Source organism: Notothenia rossii, assembly GCF_949606895.1.
Source record: "Notothenia rossii genome assembly, chromosome: 7".
Classification (NCBI taxonomy): domain Eukaryota; kingdom Metazoa; phylum Chordata; class Actinopteri; order Perciformes; family Nototheniidae; genus Notothenia; species Notothenia rossii.
Window position 1 is genome coordinate 74,312,538 of NC_136905.1, and position 12,287 is coordinate 74,324,824.

Here is a 12,287-nt window from a genome sequence, read left to right on the forward strand (position 1 = left end):
AATTCATAGTTAGACTAATCCATATCTCAAAACAGCAGCTGTAGGCACCAAAGCTTATGCAAGAGAGGTAAAAAAAAACAAAAAACGACTGAGAGGATGTCAACTCTAATCTTACCTGTCCATCTTTGAATTTGGGTTCTGGCTTTGTTTTGTGTACATGAACACAGATGGCACAAAATCAGGACTACTAGAGTCCAATGATGCCTCGCCTGCAAAAATAAAACACAAACACGTTTGTTTAGCCTAGCAAGCTACTAGGCAAATCTAACGCCAGCTTATCAAACTTTAGCTGCATTTGATTATTATTCTACATCATACAGACAATCACTAATGTAAACAAGGCTCTCCCGTAAAATCAAAGAGTAGGCTAGATAACCTCATTACCTGATATAAAGTGGGCGCTGCAGACGCGAGCATTTTTGATTATGTCCTCATTCCAGTCCACACGTTTAATCGCCTGCAGCCACAGACGCCGCCGGTTGCTCTGAAATGGTCGTGGTCCTCTCGGAATCCTATAAAACTTTAGTCCGCCGGTGGAATAGCGATTCGTACAACCGTATACGCAACAACCAGACATGTTGATGCTGGGTACAGTTTGTAAATGCTTGCTAACCAGTTGCTACCTCGTCTTTGTCATTCAGAACTGCTTGAAAACAACACCACTTCCGTTGCCCACATGCGCGCGCAACTAGCAAACGTCAGAATCGTCACTTCCTGTACTGACAGTGGAGGTGTCCTGAGAGTGGAGGTCTGCACCCGGAACTGTCCTGAGAGTGGAGGTCTGCAGGCAGACCGCTCTCCCTCTGCCTGGTCAGTTCATCCAGGGAACACAACTTGAACCCGACCGTGGTTGTTTGTTCTTCATGCTTATATATCGGATTATTGTGACTCACTCTGCGGTTAAAACAGACGGTGCATGAATGCGGTTTTGCGGTAAGTGAAATTTGAGTACTTTATTTATGTGTTAATGATCAGCTACGTAATTAATGTTAAAGGCCATGTAATGCATCTAACACAGGTGTTTTTTAACATGTAGTTTAGATATCACCAGAATAAAAATAAATAAAAATGTTTAAAGTTTCGTCATAATTAAATGACATATACGTTAAAAACCGATGTTGGTTCCGAAGTTTGCCGAGTACGCCCCCGATCACTCCCGAACGAGCGGTGACGTCACACGTGGCAAACATTGCCATTTGATCAAATCAGTCCGAATGGCAAGCAACGCGATAACTTCAGACAGCGACAGCGACAGCGATCATTCAAGCTCAGATTCGGTGGGTTATCTGGATACAGTTACAGAAGTAGAGAGTCAACCAGCTAGCCTTTCACTTCAAGGCATCTTGCCTTATAAGTACGAGCCTCCTGCCCAGCAATCGAACAACGAGGCAGAAACTTGTGAAAGAGAAGCGGATTCCGCAGCCGGCGAGACTCGAGTCGGCAATACTGAATGGTAAATTCTGTTTTATTTAATTTGACCTGCACTAAATGTCGATCTTAATTTGTCATCTGTTCCTCACACGTCCGGCAGATATTGTTTTGTTTTTTAATGTTATGTACAATATTCAGGTGTACATGTCAATGCTGTGAAAGCATGCCCACTGCAGATGAATGTGTATGCTGCAGAGAGATCTGGCAGGTGATGGAACAAATAGACAGTTTGCAACCTACTGACCAGATAGCAGAGTCCTGCATCGGGTCGGGTATCCGCGGGTACCCGACGGGTGACCCGCAAAAAAGGTGATTTGCGGGTGGTATTTTTTCAAACGCTTTTTTCCGGGTTCGCTTCTGGGTAAAACAAAGATGATGCGGGTCCGGTTGCGGGTGTTGCATAATAAATATATTTAAACAATAATAATTTAGTTTAATGTTTAAATCCTCAGACCTCTCCTCCGCGTTACCGAGCATAATCATAACCTCTGCAGTGCATCTATCTGCTGCTGAGCGCACCACATTCTGAATGGCTGAGGTGAAGCTCTCTATAGGGGAGAATACAGCATTTTCAATAACTCTTCCTCAAGAGCGAAATCCAACGTCTGGGAGGCTTTTGGTGTCATCCTAGATGGAGAAAATAAACAACATCCCAGGCTTTTTGAGCCAAATATGCAACTGCGTGTGTTAATAATTGCACGTTGTCACTGCTTATAGGCCTATATATGCGGGTTCGGGTCGGGTTGCGGATCATGTGCCGGCGGGTCGGGTCGGGTTGCAGAACTAATTGGCAATATGTGCGGGTAGCGGGGCGGGTTCGGTACTGCACGTCACGGGTGCGGGGCGGGAGCGGGTCTTGAAAATCAGACCCGTGCAGGACTCTGCCAGATAGAAGACACCGACGAGAAACCAAGGTGCATTATTAGCCACCCAGGCTTTAGAGAAGGCTGTCTCAGTGTTTGGACACTGAAAATAGCGTATCTTCAATACAAACAACAACACAGAGCAGTTGATGGCCCACTACACCAGTAAGTAAATATTGATTGACCCAACTGCCTATTGCAGCTTTGCTTTCATATAATACTTTTAGTCGCTACAGATATGGTACACTTTTAAAGATACCATTAAACTCTTTCAAGCAGTCAAAAACAGCTTGGCTTTTATTTTTTCTGTGTATGCAAGTTCAATGTATGCTTGGGAAAAGAAACAACTACACATGTGAGGAAATATATAAGAGGTCTATGATTCTGTCAAGCAGTCATGTAAAACCTCATATTTATTTTGTACAAGTAAAATACAAATATCATGTTATAAGCCAATTTGTAACCATTGCTACATAATAGTACTACATAACATTTTATTTTTCTCCAAATATATTTATAATCTGTATACTTTTTTTTCATTAGGAAGTATCGATATACAGCTTATCGACAGTTTGTACGTTGGTGCTGGGGTGTACTCGGCCCAAAAATCAGAATCCCGCTGCCTGCATGTGCTGTAACCGAGATACGGAAGACTTACCCTGAACCGGGAGGCCGCTATCAGGGATTTCAATGGCCAAATCTGTAATTTGACATAAGTCATGCAGCTGAACTGGTTAAAATGGTTTCGCATGATGTAAATAATTTACAAAGTACATCATTTACAATATTATTTTTCCAAAGAAACATGTAAATAAAACAACATTTTCCAAATCGCAAATTTGTAAGATTGTATTAATTTACTGTTTGATAAATAAAAAAGGGTTCTTTTGTTAATTTTTCACTTGTAACATTTTATCTTTATTGCAGTGTACATTAGTCTATTTTGGTATATGTGCGAGCCCACAAATAATTAAAAGTGGTAAAAATAATAAAGATATTCAGACGTAATTCATTTTTGGCCTTACTTATTTCACTTCAACTTTTATATATTTCAGTCACTAGGCAAGTTCACTGTACTCTGGTGACATTTAGCTCAAGCTGGCATAACACCTGTAGTAACTTAATTCTGACCCGAGTTTTGTGCACAATCTTCCAGCACCCATGATCAATGTTTATAGCAATCAGGAAACATTCACAGCTCACAATTACACATCGCTTCCCCATCATGAATTGTTAGATAAAAAAAGTTTAGCGAGGTCCGGTTACACATATGTTGAGCGAAAATAGCGGAAGGATACAAAACAAACAATCCAGACGGGGCTGGTGTTTGCCACGTGTGACGTCACACAGCTGGGTTAATGGCTGGCAAGCTTTTTGCTACCGGAGCGGAATAACACGGGAAAGTGGCACACATTTCATGTTATTTGGGGGGTATTTATGGAAAGAATCATTGATGTTGATATGTCAAATGAAACAGTGGAAAGTGATGAAGCGATTTATTAACACAGAATAACATTTATTTTGGACATTACATGGACTTTAAGGGTTGGGTTAGCGTGTAAGCGAGTGGTAGCTACATCGGTACTAACGATGCTAATAGTAGCCTCCAAGTTAAAATCATAGACTATATATATATATATATATATATATATATATATATATAAATAAATAAAGGTTAAAACGAAATAGACAAGTGTTAAGCGGGATAATACTGTACAACAAACGGCTTCTGTTTGAGGTTGATAAAATAAGGTCATCCTTGTAACTTAGAGATATTTTATTATGTAGGAAGGAACTGTATGCATTACTAAGGTTAATTTAAATTGGCTATGCTCAAATATGTAGACAAGCTAACGTCGAAGTAGTGTTTGTGAAATCAACCTCACAATAAGATGTGTGTGTATATTACAAATAATAATGTCATATTTCAAGATGATTACTTAGATATTGCAATATGGTTGGTTGAGCTGGAGTTCATTATTGAGCTTACACGTTAACGTCACAGTCATCTGAAGAACGAACCCAAAACTTGTTGTTTTTATTAATTGCATTAACAAATGGGTATCAAATAAACAGTAAGCATTGGTAACACAACTTCCAAAGTTACAGTAAAATAAAAAGGACCCTGACTCGGACAATACATGATCCAACATGTTCAACAGAAGATAATCAGTTATATATTGTTTGTACACATGGTACTTTACATATATCTGTTTGTTTAAGGTGTCCAGGTGATGGAGACAGGCTGGACCAGAGAGTGAGACAGAACTGGACTGCTCACAGCAGTGAAATTCAGCACAGGTACAAAGACTCTTTTATCATACTGTACAACGAATCAAGAAAGATATTGGTTTAAATAAATGAAGTATTGACTTGAATACACTGATATATGTTCCATTAAACAATACTAAATACTAGATCACCTACACATCAGTTAAGGTGAGGAGTTTTTCCATGCAAAAAGTTACATTTAGATATTTAGCAATATAACTTTGTCAGCTTTCTAATTTAATGTATTGAAGGCAAAGATATTTAACACATAGTGAGAACTGCTACTAATTATCTCTATATCAATATTGTCTGAAAAAACGTGGTAAAAGTTATTCTTTCAGTGAGACAACAGAGCAAGCTTCTACAGTTGCGTTTTGATAACAGTTAAATATTATTTTGATAATAACATATTTCAATGTTGATGAACTTCATACTGTTCATTCATAATCTGATTGTCTTTGTAGCTCAGTTGAAAAAAACATTACAATTACAAAATAATTATATCTACAGCCCCTAAACACACAAACACACCGCTTTCATAAATAACACACTTGTTCTGCAATAATATGTTCTATGTTTCCTGTCATTTTTGTTAGGAAAGGACATGCCTGAAAGACACAACATTTTCTCCTCCTCGGAGGGTCAAGAAGAACATCCAAGAGGACAATTAAAAGCTGATATTATGAGATTTTAAGACCAGTACAGGACATTCACTAAGAAACTACTTTTAGTCAGCTGATCGAATGCAGCTATTTCCACATCTACACTCCATCAGCTGATTATTTCTATTTGCCTCACTTTATGAGCTTCACAACACGTGTGCCTTGTACCGCAGAGTTTGCAACGTCACAAATAAATGGGGCCAATCTTCAGTCAATGTGAATGTGTACTCTAACATTTTCAGTAAAAATAATGGACGAAAGGAGTTCAAATACAAATACAATTTATTGAAATGTGAACCAAAACTTAATCAAACATGTTTTAAATAAAAAGCACATATGTACAGAAGTTGTTAACCTATTAAATGTATAAGTAAACACATTTAGTCAAATAAAGTGACAGACTAGGCCTGTGCAGTTGGTATCAGCTTTACCCAGCATGGGCTCCTCCATCAGGCCTGGTCCTCCTCTCGAAACCAACAGACAGGACGTCCATCACACGGAGGTTTCTCCCTGAAGTCTCTGCTGCTCTCTGGACACCACGCTGTCTCAATCCGTCCACACTGAATATGAGACCGACTTTGGTCTCCCTTGAAAAAGAGATCTATGATCTCAATGGGACCAATCTGGTTAAATAAAGGTTGGAAATGAAATGAAATGAGGGGGGAAAGGAAAATAAATGCTTTAGAGTAGACAATAAGAAATATAAAGTTGACTGTTGAGTTACTCAGTTTTTTTAGATTGTCAATACTATTACTGTATAACTAATATCTCAGGTTAAGAGGCCATTCAAATAAAGATTGGTCTTTAAATACATTTTGTCTTTTGAATTGTTCGTCTAAAGTCAAGGATCTAGAACTGGTACTTAGTTTTAATGATACAGTCTGGTTATTATGCTGTTTGGACATAGACTGTATATATAAATGGACGTAGGGTCGTACGGTATGTAATTTATTTCAGAAAACACTTTTTGTTATATTCCATGGAATGCTCTTAACATCCCGATAGCAATGAATATATTAAATGCTTTGACAATAAATACATACAAAAATTAATCTCTGGAAGCCGTAGCGCTGTAAAAAGCACGACCAATCATCTGAGCCGGCCCGGCTAAAACAACTGGATGGCCTACCTGCCTGTCAGCCTTCCATCTGTGCACACATTTATCTCGTGCCCTCATTGGTCATGTGCACGTTTGTGTGTGTTGGATGAGGGGCTCTGTGAGGAAGTCTGAAGGAAGAGGCATATTTTTTCCGGTTGTGTATTTTCAAATTCTAGCGCACTCGAGCTGGTTTCTCCATTCTTACCTACCCTACCTTTAACTATTTTTAGGGTGCAGCTATACGTTTTATTTATTTCAAAGTGGGCCCATTTTAATCATATTTTTTTTCCTTCAAATGTGCAGAGGACTCCCCAAGTGCTGTGTTTAATTTATTTTAAAGTAGGCCTGTGTATTATTTTTAATTCTCCTTATAGGAGTTCTTTGTTTCTTATTAGAGGTTAACAGTTTTATATAATGTAATAAATAGCCTAATAAATGCAAAAAAACCTGTAGTTTTTGTCTGATATAACAATAAATACAACTTTATTAGCTATCAAGCTATGAAATATGTTTTGCGGCTCCAGACAAAAAAATGTTTGGGAAAAAGGAGCAAAATGGCTCTTTTGGTCAAAAAGGTTGCAGACCCCTGCCTTAAACAAACAGATATATATGTAAAGTATGTGTTCAAACAATATAACTGATTCTCTTCTGTTGAACATGTTGGATCATGTATTGTCCGAGTCAGGGTCCTTTTTATTTTACTGTAACTTTGGAAGTTGTGTTACCAATGCTTACTGTTTATTTGATACCAATTTGGTAATGCAATTCATAAAAACAACAAGGTTTGGGTTCGTTCTTCAGATGACTGTGACGTTAACATGTAAGCTCAATAATGAACTCCAGTTCAACCAACCATATTGTAATATCTAAGTAATCATCTTGAAACAACCACGGCCGGCTATATACACTACTTCAACATTAGCTTGTCTACATACTTGAGCATAGCCAATTTAAATTAACCTTAGCGATGCAGAGTTCCTACCTACATAATCAAATATCTCTAAGTTACAAGGATGACCTTATTTTTTCAACAGAAGCCGTTTGTTCTACAGTATTATCCCACTTAACGCTTAACACTTGTCTATTTCGTTTTAACCTTTATATATACAGTCTATGATTTTAACTTGGAGGCTACGATTAGCATCGTTAGCACCGATGTAGCTACCGCTTACACGCTAACCCAAGCCTTAACATTCATTACGTAGCTGATTAAAATCATTAACACATAAATAAAGCACTCAAATTTCACTTACCGCAAAACTGCATTCATGCTCCGTCTGTTTTAACCGCAGAGCGAGTCACAATAGTCCGATATATAAGCATGAAGAACAAACAACCACGGCCGGCTTCAAGTTGTGTTTCCTGGATGAACTGACCAGGCAGGTCCCTGTAGCTAGCTTCACGGAGCAGCTAGCAGAGAGACAAGAAGCTAGCAGCAGCAGTCACTTGACAGAGCCGTCACTCAATGTGACCACGCACTAATTTATGCAAAAACTTTAAGACCTAATATAAATAAAAGGGTTGTGTTAGAAAACAATTCACTCACAGATCCATAATCATGAAGGTGGAATCTAACTATATTCATAATAATATTTATTGCATCCATGGGTAGAAACATGTTTTTTTCTGCTGTAAAGTTGGGCATTTTAACATGGGGGTCTATGGAAATTGCTTCTTTCTGCAGTCAGTCCCTATCGGCCAATATATGAGCTGCAGTGTGTGGCACTTCCGTATTGGCGTCCCGGCTCTACCCCACAGTTTGCCGCTTGGTTCACACCTGTAAGCTCTCAGAGAGCGTAACAGTAGGAACTGGTCAATATGAACCCCTCTGACACTGGATCCGATTCCTCCGCTGTTCAGCACGCCCTGTCTCATCAGGGAAACCTTCTGGGTCTACATGAGCAGCTAATCCAAGCTTTAGTTGACAGCAATCAGTCCATGGCACATCACATCACAAATCTTGCAGCCCAGATTTCAACCCTGACGTCTTCTGCTGCAATTCCTGCACCCTCCAATCTCCTTCAGGAATCTACTCCATCACGGGATTTCCCCATCTCCGACCCAGAGCCTTTCCACGGAGAGGTGGAGAAATGCAGAGGATTTATTTTTCAATGCAACAAGGTATTTCGCCAGTGCCCCTTGTCCTTTTCTTCTGATGTGACTAAAATTAACTATGTGTTGAGTTTGCTTCGTGGCAAAGCATTAACCTGGGCCGAAGCATTGAGTTCTTCTGTGGATTACGACACTCTTTCCTTTGGAGTTTTTTCTGAACATTTGTCCACTGTTTTTGATCACCCCGACTACTCTGGCTCAGATGCAAATCGCTAAATTTGCAACAGGGGACTCGAACCGTTGCAGACTACTCAATCGAGTTTCGCACACAGAAGCCCGATGGGACGAGGCGGCTTTAAGGGCAGTGTTTGTTAGGGGGTTGAAGGATCAACTGAAGGATGAGCTGGCTGCACGAGATGAGCCTGCCGACCTCCAATCCTTAATGTCCTTGGTGTCTCGTCTCGACAGCCGGCTACGGGAACGCCGAGCGGAGCGAACGCTGCGTTCTCCTTTTTCTCTGCCTAGTAAGTTAAACAACTCACCCAATTATGCTCCCTCTGTATCCAGACCATCTGGCTTCACCTCGCCACCTCGCATGCTCACCTTCGCTAAGGAGGAAGCGATGCAGTTGGGACGTGCCAGACTATCTCCTGAGGAGCGCCTTCGACGTCTGAGGTCTGGAGAGTGCCTGTATTGTGGCAAATTGGGGTATTTCCTTGCTGGCTGTCCTGTCTGCCCAAACGCAGGAGCTCGTCGGTGAATTTGGGGGTCCTGACGAGCCCACATCCTACACCTATTGTAGCCCCAACCTTGCGCCGTTTTCTCATTCCTGCCAGACTTTGTGCTAACACTCAGACCTTGCCCCTCTCTGCCCTCATTGACTCTGGAGCAGAGGACAGTTTTGTGGACCTAGAACTAGCCAACCAGCTGGGTCTCAAGTTGGAAACCTTGCTGGATCCTATGACTGCTTATGCCCTAAATGGTCAAAGCATTTCAAGAGTAACACAGCAGACACAACCTGTAACCCTGATTTATTTCTGGAAATCACAGAGAAGTAATTCAACTTACGGTTATTTCCGCCCCTGCTACCCCTTTGGTTCTTGGTTACCCATGGCTTCGCACCCACAATCCGCATATTGATTGGGCTGGAGGAAGAATCATTGTATGGAATCAGTTCTGCCACCTTAACTGTTTACAGTCTGCGGGTAGTACCCCTCACTGCAGTACGCAGTACCACAGGCCCCTCCTTCTCAACCTCAAGATCGCCCCTCCTTCTCAACCTTTGAGCACGTGACGGGACGCCCCTCCTTCTCAACCTTTGAGACACGTGACAGGACGCCCCTCCTTCTCAACCTTTGAGGCACGTGACGTCCCGACTCCCGTGTTGTGTACTTACCCAGTCACAAAAGTAACATATTATATCTTATATTATTAATATATATATAATTCTGATGTCGGTGGTTATTTAAACATTCCCTGATAAACGTTAATTCAGCGTCAATAAATGAGTGTTAATCCCAGTGTGTTTAGTGTGCAACATCACATGTCATTTCACCTTCAATTCACCGTTTTCAAAACGTTAGCCACATGCTAATGCCAACCGGAAATGAAGAATTTTCAGAATAAAAAGTTAATAGTTAGTGTGAACTTCCGGTTAGTGTGAACTTCCGGTTTTTTCAGAATAAAACTGCTTTATATTAAAACCCTGTATTTAATTTAAATTACGTCATATCAACATTGATTTTAATTTCTTACAGTAGGAGAGGTTTTGGGGTTTAGGTTTGGAAGGGAGGAAGGAAGATTAGGATTAGGTAAAAAGGTAGGGAGTGGTTAACTCAGGGGTCGGCAACCCAAAATGTTGAAAGAGCCATATTGGACCAAAAAAAAAAAAAAAAATCTGTCTGGAGCCGCAACAAATTAAAAGCCTTATATAAGCCTTATAATGAAGGCAACACATGCTGTAAGTGGCTATATTAGCCTACTATCAAAATTATAAGTAGGCTACAAATACATAATGAGCATTCATGATTAAATGTTTATTTTCCCTGCAGCGCATCCTGGAGAGAATGACGCACCACGTGACTACTCTGCTGTACGATGGTGCTTTAAGTTGAACTTCCATTATAATATTAATGTATTATGTTTCGTTGCATTGATGAAATTATAGAAATACAATAAAGAAATCAGATTTTTTATGTCATTTTTATTTTAGGATTCGAAAAAACAACAACAAAATGTGCAACGTGCATAATAGGCCTCCTGTAATTTCAGAAATTAATTATAATATATATAATATTTAATAATTAAACCTCCCCATGGAAATAAAATGCAGTCCTTTTCAATCCTCAATAATACAATACAATCCTCTTCTCTTTTCCCCCTTATCTGGGCAACAGACAGAGTGCAATAAAACAGCAGCCTTTTGAAAAGGTAAAGTATATACAATTAAAATAATACAGTTTAAGTTCGATTTCTGTTCATTATCCTCTTCTCTTTAGTTTTCTGCAAATGTGCAAGGGTAAAATGCAGCAGCACCCTCTTCTCTTTTGACACGCACAATACAATGCAGCCATCCTCGGACCTGAGCAACAAAACACAATAATATCCCTGTGTCATTCCAAATATATAGTGACAAAAATCAGAAATCACTTTATAAAAACAGCCACTTTGTTACTAAATATGTGCCTATGACAGGATTGTGTTCTTACCCGTTTAATGTGACTTCTGTTTTCGGACATCACTGGACAGCTTCTCAACATCGGGCATGTAAGATGTAACTTTAATCTTCACGCAGGACTGCAAGCTCTCATCTGTGAGGCGGGTGCGGTATTTGGATTTTATGTAGTTCATGTTTGAGAATATCTGCTCGCACAGGTATGTTGATCCAAAGATGGATAATACTCCAAATGCATATTTCTTCATGTTCCTATAACTGTCTGGAAGAGCATTCCATGTTTCAAACACAAGTTTCTCGGGTGTTGGGAGGCTTTCAATTTCGCTCCATTTGTGGCTTTGGGCAAGCTGGACTTTCTGGCGAGTGACGTCTTCAAGCTCGGCTGTCAGACTTTTGAATTTGGACATCCATAAATCTTTGTCAGCTATATCAGCCATTTCCATTTCAAGGTCAGCTTGATTTACTCCTGGGAATGTGTGCAACAAGGACGGGTCAATCTCCAGGGGTGTGACAGGGAAAGATAGTGTCATTTTTTCCTTTCGGAACTCGCAAAATCTGCTCCCAAATGCAGTTTGCATATCAACGATCGCACCTTGTAAATAATCACCGTTGAGTGTGTGATCGTGATGGGCTTCTTTGAACTCTCTCAGGGAGGGGAAGTGAGAGAGCGTGCCTCGCTGTACATCTCTGGCGAATACAGTCAGCTTGCGCTCGAATGACAAAACAGCTTCCAGCATTTGCAGTGCAGTGTTTCCCCGGCCCTGGAGACTTTTATTCAGCATGTTTAGGTGACTTGTCATATCCACCATAAAGTGCAGTTTTTCCAGCCACTCGGTATCTTCCAGTTGCGGGTAGTTCAGGTTTTTGCTTTTCAGGAATGTTTTCACATGTTCTAAACAAGCAACAAAGCGACGCAAAACCTCACCCCTGGACAGCCACCGGACTTTGTTGTGTAGCAGGAGATCGGAATATTCGCTGTCAACTTCATCTAGAAATGCACGGAACTGACGGTGGTTTAATGCTTTTGCAATTATCTTGTTCACCATCTCGATGACAAGGTTCATCACCTCCATACACTCCGGTGGGAATGTTTGTGCACACAGTGCTTCTTGGTGCAAGATGCAGTGAAATGCAAGCAGATTTCGATCCAACGCTTTCTGTAGTAAAGTCACAAACCCCTTTTGTGATCCTCTCATACTGGGTGCCCCATCTGTAGCCACTGAAATCAGGTGGTT

The 12,287-nt window shown here is 40.4% G+C and overlaps 1 protein-coding gene and 2 long non-coding RNA genes across 3 annotated transcripts in view; 1 reads left to right on the forward strand and 2 right to left on the reverse strand.

Annotated features, from left to right (window-relative positions):
- The window catches only part of LOC307013109 (uncharacterized protein), a 98,777-nt gene that overhangs the window by 1,608 nt on the left and 84,882 nt on the right, over positions 1-12,287 (reverse strand). The window contains exon 5 of the mRNA XM_079640367.1: positions 116-209. Within this exon, the coding sequence (XP_079496493.1) occupies positions 116-209 (94 nt within the window). The remainder of the gene's footprint in view (positions 1-115; positions 210-12,287) is intronic.
- On the forward strand, positions 119-7,523 carry LOC307013112. Its single transcript, XR_013800856.1, has 3 exons — positions 119-933; positions 4,518-4,595; positions 5,162-7,523. It is a non-coding gene; the product is annotated as an uncharacterized lncRNA (long non-coding RNA).
- On the reverse strand, positions 5,492-7,689 carry LOC307013114. Its single transcript, XR_013800858.1, has 2 exons — positions 7,580-7,689; positions 5,492-5,850 (listed from the first exon to the last, which is right to left on the reverse strand). It is a non-coding gene; the product is annotated as an uncharacterized lncRNA (long non-coding RNA).